The following is a 14,796-nucleotide window of genomic DNA, read 5'->3' on the forward strand; positions in this document are numbered from 1 at the left end:
GTAATGAGCTGTTTGGCTTGGGCCTGCCCTGTGCTTGAAACTGCAATGACAATGGAAATGAATTGAAAATGCAATGAGCTGTTTGGCTTGAGCCTGCCCTGTGCTTAAAACTGCAATGGCAATGGAAATTAAGTGAAAATGCTACCAGCTCTTCGGCTTGGGCCTGCCCTGTGCTTGAAAGTGCAATGGCAATGGAAATGAAATGAAAATGCAATCAGCTGTTTGGCTTGAGCCTGCATTGTGCTTAAAACTGCAATGGCAATGGAAATTAAGTGAAAATGCTACCAGCTCTTCGGCTTGGGCCTGCCCTGTGCTTGAAAGTGCAATGGCAATGTAAATGAAAATGCAATCAGCTGTTTGGCTTGAGCCTGCCCTGTGCTTGAAAGTGCAATGGCAATGGAAGTGAAGTGAAAATACAATGAGCTGTTTGGCTTGAGCCTGCCCTGTGCTTGAAAGTGCAATGGCAATGGAAATTAAGTGAATATGCAATGAGCTATTCGGCCTGCCCTGTGCTTGAAACTGCAATGCAATTGAAAATGAAATGAAATGAGTTGTTTGACCTGCATGAAACCACTAATTTCGGCCCATAAGGCCCTTATTAGCAGAGAAACCAGTCCCTTTTGCCCAAAATGCCCCTATTAGCCCAGGAGGATCAAAAGGCCCGTGCCAGAGCAGGTAAATCCAGAAAAAGTGCCTTTCACTGAGATTTCACTCAGATTTTTTTAAGAGCCCCTTCGGCTCATCAGGCCTGTGCTAGCCCAGGAGTCCCATTGGCCCATCAGTAACTAATCCCCTTGCAAGTATTAAGCCTCATCCCAGTATTTTTCTCCCTCCCTTCATTTGCTCCCTGTGAGATCCAGGCCAGGATAGACTTTCCTGCTTCATTGTTGTGATCTGCAGAAAAATATGAAAAATTTCCAAAATTGATTCTCCACCCTCTCCCCCTTCTATCTCACAGAGTCTCTCACCTGTTTTGGGCAGAATTTCTGGCATTTTCTGAGCTGCCAGCCCACCAGGCCTGAGTGACTGAGCTGCCAGCCCACCAGGCCTGAGTGACTGAGCTGCCAGCCCACCTGGCCAGAGTGACTGAGCTGCCAGCCCACCTGGCCAGAGTGACTGAGCTGCCAGCTCATCAGGCCTGAGTGATTGAGCTGCCAGCCCAAGAATCCATTCGGCCCACAATGTCCATATTAGCCCTCTGCAAACCAGTCCCTTCGGCCCACAACACCCTTACTACCACTCCTGAAAGCCCCCCCCCCCCACACTGGCCAGCAATATTGGAATTGGTGGAGAGGTGGAATATTGTGTTAGGGGATCAGCCCTCCCTTGTCAACATGGGACCCAACGGGTCCCACTTAGTCTAGTCATTTTATATGTTTCAATAAGCCTCCCTCTCATCCCTCTGAATTCCAGAGTATACAAGCCCAGCCATTCTCTCATTCTCCATTCTCTCAGCATATGACAGTTGCTCCATCCCAGGAATTAACCTTGTAAACCTACGCTGCACTCCCTCAATAGCAAGAATGTACTTCCTCAAATTTTGGGACCAAAACTGCACACATTACTCCAGGTGTGGTCTCACTAGGGCCCTGTCCAACTGCAGAAGGACCTCTTTTTCCTATACTCAACTCCTCTTGGTATAAAGGCCAACATGTAATTCGCTTTCTTCACTGTCTGCTGTACCTGCATGTTTACTTTCAGTGACTGATGAACAAGGACCTCCAGATCCCGTTGTACTTCCACTTTTCCCAACTTGAGACTATTTAGATAATAATCTGCTTTCCTGTTTTTGCTACCAGATTGGATAACCTCACATTTATCCATGTTAAACTGCATCTGCCATGCATCTGCCCACTCACCCAACCTGTCCAAGTCACCCTGCATTCTCAAAGCATCATCCTCACAGTTCACACTGCCACCCAGCTTTGTGCCATCTGTAAATTTGCTAATGTTACTATGAATCCCTTTATCCAAATCATTGATCTATATTGTAAATAGCTGCAGTCCCAGCACCGAGCCTTGCGGTACCCCATTAGTCACTGCCTGCCATTCTGAAAGGGACTAGTAAATCCCTACTCTTTGTTTCCTGTCTGCCAACCAATTTTCTATCCATGTCAGCAGTCTACCGCCAATACCATGTGCCCTAATTTTGCCCACTAATCTCATATGTGGGACCTTATCAAATGCTTTCTGAAAATCTAGCTACACCACATCCACTGGCTCTCCCTTGTCCATTTTCCAAGTTACATCCTCAAAACATTCCTGAAGATTATTCAAGCATGATTTCCCCGCCGTAAATCCATGCTGACTCGGACCGATCCTGTTACTGCTATCCAAATTTCATCGTTTATGATTGACTCCATTACCTTCCCCACCACCGATGCCACGCTAACTGGTCTATAATTTCCTGTTTTCTCTCTTCCGCCCTTCTTAAAAAAGTGGGATAACATTAGCTACCATCCAATCCACAGGAACTGGTCCTGAATCTGTAGAACATTAAAAAATGATCACCCTTGCGCCCACGATTTCTCGAGACACTTCCTTAAGTACCCTGTGATGCAGACCACCAGCCCTGGGAATTTATCAGCCTTCAGTCCCATCAATCTACCATTTCCTGCCTAATGTGGATTTCCTTCAGTTCCTCCATCACCCCAGATCCTCTGGACACTAGTATATCAGGAAGATTGTTTGTGTCCTCCTTAGTGAAGATGGATCCAAAGTACCTGTTCAACATCTGCTATTTCCTTGTTCCCCATAATAAATTCACCCTTTTCAGTCTTCAAGGGTCCGACTTTGGTCTTTCGACAAGGTCTCACATAAGAGATTAGTATACAAACTTAAAGCACGCGGTATTGGGGGTTCAGTATTGATGTGGATAGAGAACTGGCTGGCAAACAGGAAGCAAAGAGTAGGAGTAAACGGGTCCTTTTCACAATGGCAGGCAGTGACTAGTGGGGTATCGCGAGGCTCAGTGCTGGGACCCCAGCTATTTACAATTTATATTAATGATCTGGATGAGGGAATTGAAGGCAACATCACCAAGTTTGCAGTTGACACTAAGCTGGGGGGCAGTGTTAGCTGTGAGGAGGATGCTAGGAGACTGCAAGGTGACTTGGATAGGCTGGGTGAGTGGGCAAATGTTTGGCAGATGCAGTATAATGTGGATAAATGTGAGGTTATCCACTTTGGTGGCAAAAACAGGAAAGCAGACTATTATCTAAAAGGTGGTCGATTAGGAAAAGGGGAAATGCAGCGAGACCTGGGTGTCATGGTACACCAGTCATTGAAAGTAGGCATGCAGGTGCAGCAGGCAGTGAAGAAAGCGAATGGTATGTTAGCTTTCATAGCAAAAGGATTTGAGTATAGGAGCAGGGAGGTTCTACTGCAGTTGTACAGGGTCTTGGTGAGACCACACCTGGAGTATTACGTACAGTTTTGGTCTCCAAATCTGAGGAAGGACATTATAGCCATAGAGGGAGTGCAGAGAAGGTTCACCAGACTGATTCCTGGGATGTCTGGACTTTCATATGAAGAAAGACTGGATAGACTTGGCTTATACTCGCTAGAATTTAGGAGATTGAGAGGGGATCTTATAGAAACGTACAAAATTCTTATGGGGTTGGACAGGCTAGATGCAGGAAGATTGTTCCCGATGTTGGGGAAGTCCAGGACAAGGGGTCACAGCTTAAGGATAAGGGGGAAATCCTTTAGGACCGAGATGAGAAGAAACTTTTTCACACAGAGAGTGGTGAATCTCTGGAACTCTCTGCCGCAGAGGGTAGTTGAGGCCAGTTCATTGGCTATATTTAAGAGGGAGTTAGATGTGGCCCTTGTGGCTAAAGGGATCAGGGGGTATGGAGAGAAGGCAGGTACGGGATACTGAGTTGGATGATCAGCCATGATCATATTGAATGGCGGTGCAGGCTCGAAGGGCCGAATGGCCTACTCCTGCACCTATTTTCTATGTATCTTTGTATCTATGGTCTTAACTAATGTTTTTCTCTTCACATACCTAAAGAAGCTTTTACTACCCTGCTTTATATTCTTGGCTAGCTTATCTTCATACATCTTTTCTCCCAATGTTGTCTTTATAGTTATCTTCTATTGCTCTTTAAACATTACCCAATCCTCTGGCCTCCCGCTCAGCTTTGCTATGTTGTACTTCTCATTTATTTTTATACTGTCCCTGACTTCCCTTGTCAGCCACGGTCGCCCCTTAAGGGCCTGTCCCACGAGCATGCGACCTGCATGCAGCAAGCGCGACCTAACATACGGCCTCGCGGGGCTGGTCCCACTTCGATCGCCGCAGCCATATGGAGTTGTGCGGAGCTGGTTCCGACATCACGCGGGGCTCCGAAAAACTGACCGTGCTCAAAAATTCCGCGCGGCAATGGCCTGCCGGCCCACAGCTGCCTCGACACCATACGTCACGCACAAACTTCCCGCGGACTTCGCTCAAACTTTATGTCACTCACTCGACCTCCGCGTGGCCCCCGCATGCTGGTGGGACCGGCCCTTTAGCTCGCGCTTTCCGCATGCAGGTCACATGCTTGTGGGACCGACCCTTTACTCTCCTTGGAATCTTTCTTCCTCTTTAGAATGAACTGATCCTGCACCTTTTGTATTATTCCCAGAAATATCTGCCATTGTTGTTCCACTGTCATCCCTACTAGGGTATCTTTCCAGAACCAGAATTTCTGAGCTACAGGGAGAGGTTGAGTAGGCTGGGACTCTATTCCTTGGAGCACTGGATGAGGGGAGATCTTATAGAGTATAAAATCATGAGAGGAATATATCTGGTAGATGCACAGATTCTCATGTTCAGAATACATGAATCAAGGACCAGAGGACATAAGTTTAAGGTGAAGGGGGGAAAGATTTAATAGGAATCTGAGGGATACATTTTTCACACAAAGGGTGGTGGGTGTATGGAACGAGCTGCCAGAGGAGATAGTTGAGGCTTGGACTATCCCAACATTTAAGAAATTGGTAGGCAGGTACATGGATAGGACAGGTTTGGAGGAATATGGGCAAAATGTGGGCAGGTGGGACTAGTGTAGAGGGGACATGGTGTGGGGAAGATGGGCCGAAGGGCCTGTTTCCACACTGTGGTTCTATGACACATCTCCTTTCAACGTTGCTCCTTTCATCTTAAGATGTGACCTCTAGACTTTGACATTTCCACCTTGGGAAAAAGGTTCTGACCATCCTATCTATGTCTCTCATCATTTTATGCACTTAACCATATAACCATATAACAATTACAGCACGGAAACAGGCCATCTCGGCCCTACAAGTCCGTGCCGAACAACTTTTTTCCCTTAGTCCCACCTGCCTGCACTCATACCATAACCCTCCATTCCCTTCTCATCCACATGCCTATCCAATTTATTTTTAAATGATACCAACGAACCTGCCTCCACCACTTCCACTGGAAGCTCATTCCACACCGCTACCACTCTCTGAGTAAAGAAGTTCCCCCTCATGTTACCCCTAAACTTCTGTCCCTTAATTCTGAAGTCATGTCCTCTTGTTTGAATCTTCCCTTTTCTCAAAGGGAAAAGCTGATCCACATCAACTCTGTCTATCCCTCTCATCATTTTAAAGACCTCTATCATGTCCCCCCTTAACCTTCTGTGCTCCAGAGAATAAAGACCTAACTTATTCAACCTTTCTCTGTAACTTAGTTGTTGAAACCTAGGCAACATTCTAGTAAATGTCCTCTGTACTCTCTCTATTTTGTTGACATCCTTCCTATAATTGGGCGACCAAAATTGTTCACCATACTCCAGAATTGGTCTCACCAATGCCTTGTACAATTTTAACATTACATCCCAGCTTCTATACTCAATGCTCTGATTTATAAAGGCTAGCATACCAAAAGCTTTCTTTACCACCCTATCTATATGAGATTCCACCTTCAAGGAACTATGCACGGTTATTCCCAGATCCCTCTGTTCAACTGTATTCTTCAATTCCCTACCATTTACCATGTACGTCCTATTTTGATTTGTCCTGCCAAGGTGTAGCACCTCACATTTATCAGCATTAAACTCCATCTGCCATCTTTCAGCCCATTCTTCCAAATGGCCCAAATCACTCTGTAGACTTTGGAAATCCTCTTCATTATCCACAACACCCCCTATCTTGGTATCATCTGCATACTTACTAATCCAATTTACTACACCTTCATCCAGATCATTGATGTACATGACAAACAACAAAGGACCCACACCGATCCCTGAGGCACCCCACTAGTCACCTGCCTCCAATCCGACAAACAACCATCCACCATTACCCTCTGGCTTCTCCCATTCAGCCACTGTTGAATCCATCTTGCTACTCCTGCATTTATACCCAACAGTTGAACCTTCTTAACCAACCTTCCATGAGGAACCTTGTCAAAGTCCTTACTAAAGTCCATATAGATAACATCCACTGCTTTACCCTCGTCAATTTCCCTAGTAACCTCTTCAAAAAATTCAAGAAGATTAGTCAAACATGACCTTCCAGGCACAAATCCATGCTGACTGTTCCTAATCAGACCCTGTTTATCTAGATGCTTATATATATTATCTCTAAGTATGTTTTCCATTAATTTGCCCACCACTGAAGTCAAACTAACAGGCCTATAATTGCTAGGTTTACTCTTAGAACCCTTTATAAACAATGGAACAACATGCGCAGTACGCCAATCCTCGGGGACTATTCCCGTTTCTAATGACATTTGAAATATTTCTGTCATAGCCCCGGCTATTTCTACACGAACTTCCCTCAATGTCCTAGGGAATATCCTGTCCGGACCTGGAGACTTATCCACTTTTGTATTTTTCAAAAGTGTCAGTACTTCTTTTACTTTGAAACTTATAGTATCCATAGCTACTCTACTAGTTTCCCTTACCTCACATAATTCAATATCCTTCTCCTTGGTGAATACCGAAGAAAAGAAATTGTTCAATATCTCCCCCATCTCTTTTGGCTCTGCAGATAGCTGTCCACTCCGTCTCTCCACTGGACCAATTGTATCCCTCGTTATCCTTTTGCTATTAATATAGCTGTAGAAACCCTTTGGATTTACTTTCACCTTACTTGCCAAAGCAACCTCATGTCTTCTTTTAGCTTTTCTAATTTCTTTCTTAAGATTCATTTTACATTCCTTATACTCCTCAAGCACGTCATTTACTTCATGCTGCCTATAATTATTGCAGATCTCCCTCTTTTTCCGAACAAGATGTCCAATTTCCCTTGAAAACCAGGGCTCTTTCCACTTTTTACTGTTTCCTTTCAACCGAACAGGAACATAAAGCTTCTGTACTCTTAAAATTTCCCCTTTAAATGTCCTCCATTTCTCTTCTACATCCTTCCCATAAAACAAAATGTCCCAGTTCACTCCTTTTAAATCATTTCGCATCTCATCAAAGTTAGCCTTTCTCCAATCAAAAATCTCAACCCTAGGTCCAGTTCTGACCCTCTCCATAATTATATTGAAACTAATGGTATTGTGATCTCTATACGCGAAGTGCTCCTCAACGCATACCTCCGCCACCTGTCCCGTCTCATTTCCTAACAGGAGGTCCAACACTGCCCCTCCTCTAGTAGGTACCTCTATGTATTGCTGCAAAAAACTATCCTGCACATATTTTACATACTCCAAACCATCCAGCCCATTTACTTCTACTGTATCTGGAAAAATCCTCTCCAATAGCTTCACTCCCACTGATTTGGGGCTGACCAACCTATACTTCCCTTTATTTCTCTTCTTAATCAGAGCTTGTTGCACAGAAGGATCGGGATCCAAGTGTATAACTCCTGAGCTTGACAACATCTTTCCATAACATGTATATAGAGTTGTAAAGGAGGCATATGGTGTGCTTTCTTTCATCGGACAGGGTATTGAGTGTAAGAGTCAGGAAGTCACATTGCAGCTTTACAGGACTTTGGTCAAACTACATTTGGAGTATTGCATGCAGTTCTGGTCATCTCAATGTAGGAAGGATTGGTAGGTTTAGAAAGGGCGGAGAGGAGGTTTTCTGGGATGCTGGGATTAGGGGGTGTTAGCTGTGGGGAGAGGTTGGACAGGCTTGGATTGTTTTCTCTGGCTTTATAGGTGGCTGGTCATGCCTTATGAACTTGATCATGTTTTCTGAGATGATGAAGGTGATCAATAGGGTAGGGCGGTGAATGTTGTCTACATGGATTTTAGCTAGGCATTCACTGAAGTCTCCCATTGTCGGCTGATCCACAAGATTAAGATGTATGGAATTAACAGTGACAATTGTATGGATTCAGAACTGGCTTACATTTAGAAGACATGTTGTGATGGAAGGGTGGCTCTAGGCCTGTGACCTGTGAAGTTCATAGGGATCTGTGGTGGAAGTTTGTGATCTATCTGGATGAGCTGGATGTAAATGTAGTAGAAGTTTGCAGGCAACACTAAAGATAGCTAGAGTTGTGGACAGTAAAGATCGCTGTCACATCAGGATATAGATCAGCTACAGAAATGGGCAGAGAAATGGCAGATGGAGTTTAATGCAAGCCAGTGTGAGGTGTTGCACTTTGGGAAGTCAAATGGAAGGAAAAAGTCTACATTTAATGGATAGACCCTAAGCAACATTGATGTGCAGAGGGATCTTGGGTTCAGATTCATAGGTCCTTGGAAGTGGCAACATAGTAGATAGAGAGATTAAAGGAGCCATGTGTTATGCTGCTATCATCGGGCAGGGCATTAAAGTAAGAATGTCCATGTCGGGACACCTATTTAGATTGTAATAGGGGTCAGAAAGCTGGAATAGAGGAGGGAGCAGGACTGGAAAGTGATACAGGTCAGGATTTTATTGATTGGTGGATGGGTGGATAAAAACAAGATAAAAAGAGGACTAGTGGATAAAAGAGTATGATATGAGGAAAGAATTGAAATGGGTGCACAGCAGGTTTGGGGGGATAGGCTAGCTAAAGGAAGTGAGTAGAGGATAAGAAGTGAGAAAAAAAATTAAAACTGGAGTCTTACCTTCCGCCCTCTTCCTAGGTAATGTCCTCTACAACTGCAGGACTTATAACACCTCCTTTTAGTTAATTTACAGCATTCATTGCCTTTGATGCTCGGTCTGCCAACGCCTGCTGGATCACATGGTCGTCCACCATTTTAACTCCTCTTCCCATTCCTGCACTGACCTTTCTGTCCTGCACGTCCTCTTTTGCCAGAGTGAGGCCACTTGTAAACGATACAGCACCACATGTTCTGCTTGTGTAGCCTATAGCCTAACGGTATGAACATTGAGAAACAAGGAAGCACAAATAGACACAACTCAGTGGTTCAGACAACATCTCTGGAGAGAAAGGATGGGTGACGTTTCAGGTTGGAACCCTTCTTCAGACTGAAAGTAGAGGGGGGAACTGGGGGTAAGAAAAGGCCAGAAATAAATCAGGGCTGGCAACAGATGACTAAGGAAGGCTGGAGCCCACAATGGCCCTTTGTTGGCTAGTGAAGATGTGATAAGGAGAGAGATTCAGAAATGCCAACAGTGGAACTGGTAGGATGACGGGTGGGGAGGACGGGAGGGAATACAGGGATTACTTGAAATTAGAGAAATCAACTGGTAACCACTGCCATGTAAGCAGCCCAAGTGAAATATGGGGTGATGTGCTGTGACAGTGAAGGAGGCCCAGGACAGGAAGGTCAGAACGGGAAGGGGAATTAAAATGTTTGGAAACTGAAAGATCATGTAGGCCAAGGCAGACTGAACGAAGGTGTTCAGTGAAACGATCACCAAGTCTCCATTTGGCCTTGTCGATATATTGGAGCCCACACTGGATACAGTACATGATGTTAGAAGAGGTGCAAGTGAACCTCTGCCTTACCTGAAAGGACTACTGGGGTCCCTGGTCAGAGTTGAGTGATCAGGTATTAGGACACATGTCCTTGGAGGATGTGTAAGAAAGAACTGCAGATGCTGGTTTACATCAAAGGTAGACACAGAATGCTGGAGTAACTCAGCGGGTGAGGCAGCATCTCTGGAGAGAAGGAATGGGCGACGTTTCGGGTCGAGACCCTTCTTCAGACTGATGTCAGGAGAGGGGGCGGGACAAAGGAAGAATGTAGGTGGAGATAGTAAGACTAGTGGGAGAACTGGGAAGTGGAAGTGGATGGAGAGAGAGAGCAAGGGCTATCTGAAGTTAGAGAAGTCAATGTTCATACTGCTGAGGCGTAAACTACCCAAGCAAAATATGAGGTGCTGATCCTCCAATTTGCACTGGGCCTCACTCTGACAATGGAAGAGGTCCAGGACAGAAAAGTCAGATTGGGAATGGGAGGGGGAGTCGAAGTGCTGGGCCACAGGGGGATCAGGTAGGTTATGATGGACTGAGAGGAGGTGTTCAGTGAAACGATCGCCAAGCCTGTGCTTGGTTTCACCGATGTAGAGACGTTGACACCTGGAACAGCAGAATCTGTAGATGAGGTTGGAGGAGGAGCAGGTGAACCTCTGTCTCACCTGGAAAGATTATTTGGATGGATGGAGTCGATGGGGGAGGTAAAGCAACAGGTGTTTGTCCTTGGATGGTCCTTGGAGGATGATGTGTTGTTTGCTACGGCTGATGGGGTGAAAGGTGAGGATTAGGGGACTCTGTCCGTGTTACGACTGGGGGAAACAGAGGGAGCAAGAGCGGAACTGTGGGGTACATATGGGAGACATGTTCACCATTTTGTTTCTCTTCTCTTCTCCCCATCCTCTGCTTCTTGAGGACATGCCCCAACCTGCTCTTAAACCAAAGAGAGACACAACATCCTGCAGTAACTCAGCGAGACAAGCAGCATTTCTGGAGAGAAGGAATGGGCATTCTTTCACCCATTCCTTCTCTCCAGAGATGCTGTCTGTCCTGCTGAGTTACTCCTGCGTTTTGTGTCTATCTTCGAATAAAACCAGCATGTGTTGTTCCTTCCTACACACTGTTATTAAACCATGTCTGAACTCTCCTTACCAGCAATTGCTCGCAACACCATTCCAAGGCTAGGATTCACCATTATTCTCTTTCTCTGTGTGTTACTCCAGGACCAATCTCTGTCACCGTCTCTGTGTGTTACTCCAGGACCAATCTCTGTCACCGTCTCTGTGTGTTACTCCAGGACCAATCTCGGTCACCGTCTCTGTGTGTTACTCCAGGACCAATCTCTGTCACCGTCTCTGTGTGTTACTCCAGGACCAATCTCTGTCACCGTCTCTGTGTGTTACTCCAGGACCAATCTCTGTCACCGTCTCTGTGTGTTACTCCAGGACCAATCTCTGTCACTGCATCCTTTATGTTATTTCAGGATTAATTTTACTTGGTGCTGTCTGTGGTTAAACTTGGCTTATTTCACGCCCTTTCCCCCCCGATGATTCACATCTATCACAATGTAACCTAGAATGATGCTACTTAACTAAAACCATTAAACCATGGTGCAGCGATAGAGTTGCTGCCTTACATTGCCAGGAACTCGGGTTCTGTCTGTATGGAGTTTGTACGTTCTCCCCGTGATTGTGTGGGTTTTCTCCGGGCGCTCCGGTTTCTTCACACATTCCAATGACATGCGGGTTTGTAGGTTAATTGGCTTCTGTAAATTGTCCCTAGTGTGTGCAGGATAGAACTAGTGTACAGGGTGGTTACTATTCAGTGGGCCGAAGGGCCTGATTCCATGCTCTCTCTAAACTAAACTAAACATTGTAATCTAGAATGATGCCGCTTAATTAAAACCATTCAACCAGTAACATCACAAGTATCATATGATTAGTGTATATAATAGTGTATGATAAGTGTAACTGTTACTAGAATGGTATGATTTGTGTCATGTGATATATTCTATATCACTCATAAATATGTGAGTATGCGCAGTGTACTTTTATAAAATAAAGAGGACCCACACTGGCAACAGCGTGGACTGAAAAGCTGTGCATGTTTCTATCTACATGCTGAAGCCGTAATATCTTACAATATGGGAGAGCACAGATCAGTGGATTGTACTCAAGAGTATTTGACAACAACATGAGCATCATCCAGTTCTTGACAACAGTCCATGTGACCGGGCAGCACTTCCTTCAAACAGTCACTGGGTGCATCACTTCAAATCACAGGTTCGTCTCTCATGGGACTTGAATCTACATCTGAACCATATCTGACATGTAGAAAGATGTTTCCCGGGCAGACTGGCAAATAAATGAGGAAACTCACGTTTGTTCCTATGGGAATTCTTCCCTCCAGTATCATGTGATGAAGCACTTTCGGTTTCACACACGGCTTCAACATTGCATTCCATCCGGCTGTATCCCAAAACTTTAACTTAGCCAACGTGTAGGTTCTCAGCTGTGAATGTTCAAAAAGACATACACTATGTCCAGCACTATTTGTGGAGAATGAAGCGTTGTGCACAGCAGGATCCCATCAGCAAAATAATGATCAACAGAATATCTGCTTTTGTGTCGGAAGGAACTGCAGATGCTGTTTAAAACAAAGATAGACACAAAAGGTTGGAGTAACTCAGTGGGACAGGCAGCATCCCTGGAGAGAAGGAATGGGTGACGTTTAGGGTCGAGACCCTTCTCAGACCAAAAGGGTCTCGACCGAAACTTCACCTATTCCTTCTCTCCAGAGATGCTGCCTGACCCGTTGAGTTACTCCAGCACTCTGTGAAACGTTACCTATCCATGTTCTCCACAGATACTGCCTGACCCGCTGAGTTACTCCAGCACTCTGTGTCCATGTGCTTCTGTGTTGTGGGCTGATGGCTAAACCTTAACACTGTGACACAAACCTTGTTACCTGCCCTGTTCCCAGTGAAGAGAGATCCCAGGGACATGGGGAGAATTCCCGGATGAGAACTGGAATTGGGTTTTACAATCGATCAGCAGACATTTGTTCTCAGTGAGTGCGTGGCTGTTATTCCCTATAAACATCCCAAGAGTTCAGTTGTCGGGTAAATCAGGGGGATAAAGAATGGGCGGTGATGTCGCCTCTCCAGCAAAGCAATCTATGTGTGTATTAAATAACAAGAGAGTGGGTGTAGATCCATCACTATATTATTGATCTGATCCATGCCCGGTTTCACTATATTGCTGACCCGATCCAAGATCCAGACCGGGTTTTTCACAATGTCATCTTGTGGAAGGCAGCTGAGCTGGGTCAGTTACTCAGTTTAATAGGGAATGAAAAACTACATGTTTAAGAAAGAACTGCAGATGCTAGAAAATCAAAAGTAGACAAAAGAATGCTGGAGAAACTCAGTGGGCGAGGCAGCATCTATGGAGAGAAGGAATAGGCGACGTAAACTGCATGGAAGCTTTGATTTCGTCTCTGACAATGGATATTAAAGAACTTTGTATGAAGTTAAAGGTACACGAAAAAGCTGGATAAACTCAGCGAGTTAGCAGCATCTATGGAGCGAAGGAAATAGGCAACGTTTCGGGCCGAAACATTTCCTCAGACTGGTATGAAGTTAAACGACTTTATAGAGTGGGTACCTCCGATGTGAGAGACTTGGTATTCGTCCCGGTCGGGACTAATGTCACGGTCGTTCCATCTGGATCCAGAGCGGAGAAGAAGGTGTTGATGATGGAGGATTTCCCAGCCGCTGCCATACCGTACAGCAGGATGTTGATGTAACCCACATGCCCATCGGGAAGGTTGTAGTTGATCAGGTAATCCTTCAGGACCTTCAGGTTCCTGCCAGAGAACAAGGAGGAGAGCGTTTACCAGGTGTCTGGGTGAAACACATGGACCAGATCATCACATCTCATTGTGTTTTGCTCACCGTTCCAGCATCTACAAAGTGCTGGAGGAACTCAGCGGGTCAGGCAGCATCAGTGGAGCGAATGGACAGGCGATATGTCGGATCAGTCTGAAGAAGGGACCTGAACCAACACGTCGCCTGTTCATTCCCTCCACAGATGCTGCCTGAGCCGCTGTTTCTCTGGCACATTGTGTTTTTGCATCACATCTCACTGTGTCGGTCCTGAACACACTCTGCGATTGAGGCAACTTACCGCTCGTCCATTGGTGGTTTGTGAACGCAGTCGTCCTTTGAAAAATCTGAAATAGAAGTTAAAATAATTAATGTGTATGTTTTTAATCTCGAGAGGGAGATCTCAGTACTAACGTGAACTGACCGCTTCCCATCCTGGTACAGTGTGTAACAAGAATAAGTGGCGATGAGCCGACAAATGGCGATGAGCTAACTGCGTCGCGACTAGAAATCCAAGTATATGTTTCACTTCCACTTTGTGCGGGCTTTGTCATTGGTGGTTGAGCGAACGTGATGTTACTTTTACACCACCTTCATTCTGCCCGGGCCCATCCCGTGTCTCTACCCACGTTAACCCGTCAAACTACTCCATTCCCCTTTCCAATCCCATGACCCGACACCTTCAGCAAGTAAACCGCTAGGATTGGGAGTTGAGTGGTTGAAGGAGGGAGAAGACTGGATGGGGTGTGGGTTCCTTGTCTGCTCACAGGCAGCTGTGAGTGGACGCTTCACGCTAGTAATGAGAATCGCAGAGCCATCAGAGGCCATTCAGCCCGTTGTCCTGGTGCAGCTCCTGTTCAGCACCACACTTGATCTTTATCCTCAACCTCATCAAGCCTCCACTGAGTGCACAACCAGGACCGTTGGGAGTTTCATTGCACTGTCCTGTCAGGTTCTTGGTCCGGATGAAAACTTGTATCCTCATCACTGCCTCTTATGAGTCTGCCAATTACTCCCTGATAATGGCTCATTTGTCACATGGAAGAGGTTCTCCATCCAAATGTGCCACCACTGTGAACCCCTGG

General features: G+C 45.6%; 1 protein-coding gene across 1 annotated transcript in view; it reads right to left on the bottom strand.

The window, feature by feature from the left end:
• Positions 1-14,346, bottom strand: part of LOC116967573 — a 51,485-nt gene extending 37,139 nt beyond the window's left edge. The window contains exons 1-4 of the mRNA XM_033014191.1: positions 14,136-14,346; positions 14,013-14,058; positions 13,491-13,692; positions 12,205-12,336 (exon numbers count right to left, since the gene is read on the bottom strand). Of these exons, the coding sequence (XP_032870082.1) occupies positions 12,205-12,336; positions 13,491-13,692; positions 14,013-14,058; positions 14,136-14,265 (510 nt within the window). The 5' untranslated portion in view covers positions 14,266-14,346. The remainder of the gene's footprint in view (positions 1-12,204; positions 12,337-13,490; positions 13,693-14,012; positions 14,059-14,135) is intronic.
• Positions 14,347-14,796: the final 450 nt, after the last annotated feature.

This window comes from Amblyraja radiata, chromosome 40 (assembly GCF_010909765.2).
Source record: "Amblyraja radiata isolate CabotCenter1 chromosome 40, sAmbRad1.1.pri, whole genome shotgun sequence".
NCBI lineage: Eukaryota > Metazoa > Chordata > Chondrichthyes > Rajiformes > Rajidae > Amblyraja > Amblyraja radiata.